This window comes from Helobdella robusta, assembly GCF_000326865.2.
Source record: "Helobdella robusta unplaced genomic scaffold HELROscaffold_14, whole genome shotgun sequence".
In the NCBI taxonomy this organism is placed as follows: Eukaryota; Metazoa; Annelida; class Clitellata; order Rhynchobdellida; family Glossiphoniidae; genus Helobdella; species Helobdella robusta.
In genome coordinates this window covers 1623566-1631912 of record NW_008703782.1, presented here as the reverse complement: position 1 = coordinate 1631912, position 8347 = coordinate 1623566, and the positions used below count along the sequence as shown (strand labels likewise).

Below are 8347 nucleotides of genomic sequence, written 5' to 3'. Positions count from 1 at the left end.
TTATGTTTATTAATTCAATCATTCATTCATTCCTTCATTTATTTGTTTGTTTAATCAATCTAGTTTTCAATTTACAAACGTATTAATCACCAATTAATTATTATTATTCATTAATCAATTATTATCAATCTCTAAATTTATCAACCAACCAGCCAACCAACCAACCAATCAACCAACCAACCAATCAACTAACCAGCCAACCAACCAATCAATCAACCAACCAATCAACCAACCAACCAACCAACCAATCAACCAACCAACCAACCAACCAACCAATCAACCAACCAACCTGACGACTCGTTCCTCCCTTTCATCCAGCTTCTGCATCATACTCGTCAATTCAGTGTACAGTTTGTTTGTACGCTCCAATTTCTGCTCATACAACAACCGTATGTCCTGTGCGTGTCTGTGTGTGTGTGTGTACGTGTGTATATGCATCTATGTGTGTGTGTACGTGCGTATATGTAGTTGTGTGTGTTTGTCTACGTGCGTATACGTATTTGTCTGTGAGCGCGTGTGCATGAGTTTGTATGACATAGTATATATGTCTGCGTGTAAATTTATGTCTAATGATATATATATTTAATATTTTTTCGCGCTCGCATGTATGTGTGCCTGTATGTGTGCATGTGTGTGTGTGTGTGTGTTTGTGTGTGTGTGTGTGTGTGTGTGTGTGTGTGTGTGTGTGTGTAATCGCCCAATTAACGTCATTACGAAACAAGGAAACGTTAAAAGATATTACTGACTATTCACACACACACGCGCATGCACACATGCACAAGCACATAATTCACAACCCATACTGACTAAACGTTAAACTAATTGGAAAACATTCTACCAAAATGTATACAATTTAGAATCAAACTGATTTAAAAAAAAATTAACATAAATGTCATTAACTCAACATCGATCTAACCTCAGTTCCTCCTTCCTCTTCCTAACAAGGTCCTCCTCAATTTTCGGACAATTCAAACCTTCTTTCTGCATAGTGGCCAGTTTTTCGCTGATTTCAGCGGCCCATTGTTGCTACGGTAAAGAAAATTATTCATAAAAATAATTTTTAAAGCAATGAAATAATTATAGGATGAAAATTATTGCTATAATTGAAACCAACGATCAAAATAATATATAATAATAGTCTATTGGCCAATCATATCGACTTATTTATTGACCAATCATAATGGTTTAATCACATCGGCCAATCAGATGAAGACCTGCAAATTATAAAACTCCTCCTCCTCAATGCTCAGCCAATCGTTGGCTGCTATCTCCAGGTGCATCTGTATTTGACGAAATGATGGTCGGTTTCGTGGTTTGGCGTTCCTGTCAATCAATCATTCACTGACATTTACTTTCTACGAGTAATTTAAATAATGTATAATATTTATAATAACAATTGTAACCATATTTTTTTATCATTATAAATGAGAAGAAAAATATCAGTGATGATGAATCTGAAGGCTGAAAACATGGTTCAGTTGTTCATCAAGGTAAATCTAGTCAACCATTCATCCATTTTTTTAACCATCTTATCAATCAATCAACCAACCAACCAATTAACCGACCAACTAATTAACCAACCAACCTATCAATCAATCAACCAACCAACCGGCCAACCAATCAACAAACCAATTCAGCCAGCCAACCAACCAACCAGCATTCCTTCATTAGCAACTTAAATCCTTGTGGGAATGTTTCGGGAATGGGAAGGAGCATTGTGTGACTGGCAACTCCCCACATAATGGCAGATGAATCCACGTGCCTGTACGGGATCTCCAACGTCATCAATTCCCAAAGGACCACACCGAATGACCTGGAATCGGGTCAGCGGAACAATAATAATGGTAATAATATAATATAAATTATAACAAATGAGAATAATAATTATGGTCATGATAATAATAAAGTTAACACTAGTAACCATACACTTGATAATTCTCTAAATCCCTTCATTCATCCGTTTATCATTCAATCATTTATTCATTCATTTATTCATTCATTCAATCGTTTATCCAAATCTCTTCATCAATTTATCAATCATTCATTCACTCTAATCCCTTTTTCTTCTTCTTCTTCATCTTCTTCTTTTTTTTCCTCCCTTTTCTTTTATAAAATCATTCATTCACTCATTCCACTAATCCCTAACTAGTGACTAACCAGACGTCGATCTTATCGGAGCAGGGTTCATTCCTGATGACTTCCGGCGCCATCCAGACGACGGTTCCAACGAAGGACATCTTGGCACTCCTCTCCTTCCACTCGCGACACGTGTCGAAGTCAGAAATCTTGGCTACATCATTGTGCGAGATGAGAATGCTGGTTTTGTGGAGTAATAATAATTATAATAATAATTATAATAATATATAATAATCATTATTATTATTATTATAATGGGAACTCTTTTTATTATCATCAAACCTCAAAATATAAAATTAATTATCATAAATATACAAAATGTTTATAGTCATCCATGCTCATTCTAATAATAATAATTATAATAATAATAATAATATTAAAAACGAAATAATAAAATCATCGCCACTTTTTTATTTTTACTTTTAATCTAAAATGTTTTTTTTTGTCCAATACAAAGGCGAAATTTGGAAGATTGTTTCGATTGTTAATTTGTTTCAATGTTACATTGATAGATGAATGAGTGAATGAAAAAAACGAAAAAATGATGGATTGATTGATTAAATAAATAAATGAACGTATAAACAAATAAATGAATGAACAAACGAAAAAATGAATGAAGAATCCGAAAATCGAACTATGCGTAATTGGAAAAAAGTTAAAAAAACTGTGCAAACGATTAAAAAAGTGAATGCAAACAAGTGAAAAATTGAAGGCAAAAAATATACGAAGTTAAACTTTATAGATCGGCGAAACACACCTGACGTTGAGCCCACTAAACAAACACCACACAATGTGTGTGTGTGTGTGTGTGTGTGTGTGGTGTGTGTGTGTGTGTTTGTGTGTGTGAACAAACATACTCATCCGACTCATCCAAAAATTCGTTATTTAAATTTTTCTAAAATTTTCATCCAAAAACCGCCAAAAATATGAAATCACCACAAACTTGGGTGATTTTAAATCTCGATGAATGATTCGATGAGAGTGTAAATAAGCCATGCCATTGGTTATCTGTCTTGACCAATCAAACAGTAGGTGCGGCGGAAGTGTTTTTGCAAATCGTAGAACTTCGTACAGTTGGCCGTATGGGCAGTATTCCATGACAATACAGAAACATGGTGGCTGTGTACATATGCCTCTGTGTGTGTAGTGTGGTGTGTGTGTGTGTAATGTGTGGTATGGTGTGGTGTGATGTGTGTGTGTGTGTTTGTGGATGAGCGTATGTGTGTGGTGTGCACTAACTTTAAAGTGATGATATTAGGATGGTTCAGTTTCCTTAAATGCCTAACTTCAGCCTCGGAGATGCTCCTAACTTTCTTGACGGCCACCAGCTCGCCTCGCCACCTGCCGAGGAAAACTGCGCCGTGGGTTCCGCTGCCCAGCCATTCCAGGTCTGATATACTCTCGAACTCTATCTCCCAGCTGCTGTCTGGCGGTTCGATTGGTTAGTGTTATAACAAATAAATCGCAGTATTATTTTTTTATTATGACACTATATTGTTAATTATATTATAATATTATATTATAACACTATATTATTAATTATATTATTAACATTATTAATTATATTATTATTGTTATTATTATTATTATCAGTAGTACTAGCAGCAGCAGCAATAGTAATAGTAATACTATATCATATTATATTATAACACCATATTATTAATTATATTATTAACATTATTAATTATATTATTATTATTATTATTATCAGTAGTACTAGCAGCAGCAGCAATAGTAATAGTTGTAGCAATATACTGTATGAAATAATGCATCAGCAACAACACACATTGCTGAGATTTCATAGCATTTGAATCCAGTCATTGCGTGAATAGTGCCAAGCATCATAACCATTATACCATTGCATAGGTGTTATATACATAAATAACTTCTAAACCCAGCCCTAAATACATGCTTAATAAATAAATAAATAGAGGTATTCAAGAGTGTGAAATTGTTTGTAAGTTTATAATTGTTGCTAATCTCTGCAAGTTTTAGCTAAGAATACACTCTAAAACTACCCCAACCTAATGTTCAAAAGTGAATTTAATGTTATAGAATCTAGATGTTCACCATGGCTTTATTATTTTAGGTGTCGAAGTGAAAAATTGAGTAAGGTTTGTGAAAAAAATTATTTAAAAATTTAATTTTAAAGAGTAAACTAATAATATTTATAGAAAATTTACAGCACATTCATCACTAACACCTAATTATAGATTATATAATTGTACTAATTTCACTCAATAATAAATAAATATCTATGAAATATAAATAAAATTAACCATCGTTAATGTTATTCTTGTTTCTACTAAAAAGGTTTAACATCGGCTTCAAGCAGCCCAGTATGCCTTCTATAAAACTTTTCCCTGATTTGAAATCTTTCTCCAATTTGTAACCATCACTGTCTCCATCTTCATTGTCGTCGAGAGAGTTTTTGAGGTGGGAGTGTAGGATCCTTTTCTTGTTGTTGAAACTATTGCAGCTGTTGAAGTTATCAGTCTTGCTGTTGAAATTATCATTCAGTTTATTGATGTTTAAGGCGTTATTTAGGTGATATTTGTTGTTCAAGTTGTTAGGATAATTAGGAGAGTTAGTCTTTTTCATGATGAGGTTTTCGTCGTTGTTCACTTTTCTGTTAGCAATTTCTAGCTCAGTGATTTTGTTTTGTAACCGTTGTAACTGTAACTAACTAACGTTTCGACATGACGTTAATTTTGAAATTCTAAAAATGAATTAGAAAACAATTAAAATATATTTAGATCATAATTTTAATTTTTAATTAAGCAATTTCGTCACTTTATTTACTTTCATTCAAAATTGGTTGCATGTTTTCGTTTCTCACTTTAAATTCATAAAGGTGAATAAAGGTGTTTAATTGATTAAATTATCAAGCGCTCAACAATTTTAAATTTGAATTTAAAAAACCTGGCCATATAAAGACGTTTTCCATTTCAATTTTACAGTACTTAACTGTTTCAAAGTCATTTTTGGATTGAATGGCGAAAAATGGCGTTGCTGCTTTTGTTTTTCTTTATCTTTTTTGTTTGGTTTCTTTGATGAATTTGTGCCTTTTGGCAGGCCCAGAAGGGGGCAAAAATACGGGCCCGTCATGTATAAAATAATACAAATAACAACAGTTCTCAGACATTTTTTAGTACAAATACTACTTCTTCACGTTTTTTCAAATCATTTTGCCCTTTACAACAGCTTTGTACTGGCATTATAACTTTTTTTATTATAATCAGATTCATATTCTCACACTTAAGAAAGCATTCTCAATGATTCCGAATCAGTGATCAGTGAGTAAATACAAACACAACCTGTCTGCGTGTGAGTGTGTGCGCGCGCGTGCGCGTATTTGTGTGTGTGTAGTTTGTGTGTGTGTGTGTAGTTTGAGTGTGTGTGTGTGTGTAGTTTGTGTGTGTGCGCGTGTAAGAGGGGATTCGAAAAGTGAAACGATTATACGCGCGTAACTTAAGTGCGTTTACTTATGTAGTATTAATAAATTTAAAATTATTGAATGGAATCGGGATTGACACACCTTTCATGAATACCGCACCCAGCCTTGGCCGCATACTAGACTAGACACACGAGCAAATCTAGAAAACTTTGGCGAGAAAAAGCCAAAATAATTAAAAATTTGAAATTTGACTGGGGCAAAGAAATTAACTAAATTGGTACTAGTGGGGCTAAAATTATATCACGTCAATTTCTGGTCGAATTAGTGAGTGTTTAGTGTAATAAGATATCGATTCAAGATACTATACAACAAAAACGTCGGGTATACAACAAAAACGTCGGGAATTCCATTACCAAATTATACAGGCTCCGAAGATTTAGTACTGTATGAATCTAATAACAAACCACTAGCTTAATTTACTATATCAGCGCCACATTCCAAAAAATCGACCCGTGTGTCTACGTGTTTCTGTATTTGTATGTGTGTGAGAGTTTGTGTTGGTGTGCGCTTTTGCCTGTTTGTGTTTGTAGTGTGTGTGTGCGTGTGTGTGTGAGTGTGTGTGTGTGAGTGTGTGTGAGTGTGTGCGGCGATACGAAACATTAAGTGCGTCTGTGTTAATAGAAAATTTAAAAGTTCTGAATGGTATGCCGTTCAGGGAGTGACCAACATCAACATGCTGTGCTCCCAACTTTAAGCATGACTCATCCTCGAAAGTTATATAGACTAAAAGCCAAAGGGAACTAACTACCCGGAAAAAGCTAGCGAACCTTCATTAGCGAACCTTCATTTATAAGCTATTTTGGATAAATTAAAAGTATAGTTAGTTAAATTTTTTCATAAAATAAAAAATTATTTTAAGTTTATAATGATATTTAATTATTTAGTATCAACTGCGGGTTGGGTAGTGTCAGGGTTTTAGTTAGCTGATTTAGACAAGTTTGAAACGTTAGTATGGCACGTGTACTGATAGGTCCTTGCCTGCTAGAATATTGTAATAGTTCGATTTATAAACTACCTCAAAGTTTAATTACGATGCTCCTACCCATTCAGAGTTAAGCTGCTTAGTTGATAACCGCCTAACAAAAGTTTCATCACGTATGGTCGATATTAAAAAAATAATCTCCACTGGATGCCGAAAAAATAATGTGTCATGGTATCAAATATTATTTTGTTTGAAATAATTTTACAAATATATTAATCACCACACACACAACACACACGCACGCACACAGATACACACACACGACATGCACGCACACACGTCTGCCGATGTACTTGGAAACCATTTAGGATTCCGAATTAGACTTGATTATATTTCAGTTTCGCGTACTTCGCTCATATTTATTTTTTTTTTTATGTCTTATGTCTTTTTATGTATGTGTAAATATTTGTGATTGTGTGTTTGTGTGTGTGTTAGTTTGCGCGTGTGTGTGTATGTGTGTGTGCATTTGTCTTCGTATTTGGGTATATGCGTGCAAATATTTACTATGGGTGATAATGAATTTTACAAAATATGGGTTGTGAATTATGCGCCTATGCGTGTGTGTGCATGCGTGTATGTGTGAACTGTGAATTTGCAAATTTTCCTGGATAAAAAATGATGATGAGTGTGTGTGTGTGTGTGTGTGTGTGTGTGTGTGTGTGTACGCTTGTATGTGTACGTATAAATAAAGTCTGTTTAAGTACGCAATGATATTTCATATTATTAATATTTTATTTTATTTTTATGATGTTTATATTGATCCAAATTTTGATGTTGGGTTTCCCACCGTTTGTGTGTGTGTTTGTGTGTGTGTTTGTGTGTGTGTTTGTGTGTGTGTTTGTGTGTGTGCTTGTGTGTGTGTTTGTGTGTGTGTTTGTGTGTGTGTTTGTGCTTGTGTGTAAGTGTACTTGTATGTGTGTGTGCGTGTGTGTGTGTGTGTGTAAGTGTAAGTGTAAGTGTAAGTGTACGTGTATGTATGTACGTGAATGAATATATGATGGTTCCATGAAATCCCTGGCAAGTTCGTAATAAATCTTTTTCGCGGTTCCCTCTGTTCTAACGCAGATATCGTCTGCCTTCTTTTTTATTATACTTTCAGTCATTCATTCGACTGTGTGTTTGTTCATTCATCCATTGATTCCTTCCTTTGTTCGTTTATATATTTATTTATTTATTCAATCAATCAATCATTCAAGTGATTATTTTTCATCAGGTTTTCATCCACTTGTTCACTCATTCATTTGTTTCTTCAATCCATTTGTCATTCACTCATTAATTTACAGTTTGATTCAGTCAATCATCATTCCAACATTTACTCACTCATTCATTTATTCATCCACTCGTTCACTCATCATCAGTCCATCCAGATATAACTTTTATGAAAGAGCCGTTGGATCATAAGAATAAATTTTAAACAACTTGCTATTGCGAGAACTGTAAGAGAGAGAGAGAGAGAGAGAGAGAGAGAGAGAGAGAGAGAGAGAGAGAGAGAGAGAAAGAGGTGTGTGTGAGTGTATGCGTGTGTGTATATGTGTGTGTGGGGGGGGGAGTGTTTGTTTGTGTGTGTGTGTGTGTGTCTTTATTTCAGTGTTCACACATTAATAATGTATGATAGTGGTTTTGTTTTTGCAGACTTAAGTTATCATATCATGATCATCGAGATATGGCTGCGTATGTTTATTTGTATAGAAGTATATAATAAAAACTGTGTGTGTGTGTGTGTGTGTGTGTGCGTGTCTATGTAAGTATTTGTCTGTGTGTTTATGTACGGT

The 8347-nt window shown here is 34.3% G+C and overlaps 1 protein-coding gene across 1 annotated transcript; it reads right to left on the bottom strand.

Moving 5' to 3' along the window:
- Positions 1 to 276: 276 nt before the first annotated feature.
- On the bottom strand, positions 277 to 4737 carry HELRODRAFT_74446 (hypothetical protein; the record flags this gene model as incomplete). The annotated part of the gene is made up of 8 exons (XM_009014687.1): positions 277 to 406; positions 917 to 1026; positions 1215 to 1323; positions 1655 to 1813; positions 2158 to 2316; positions 3080 to 3271; positions 3376 to 3562; positions 4416 to 4737. 8 exons carry the CDS (start codon positions 4735 to 4737, stop codon positions 277 to 279), a joined length of 1368 nt encoding a protein of 455 aa, XP_009012935.1.
- Positions 4738 to 8347: the final 3610 nt, after the last annotated feature.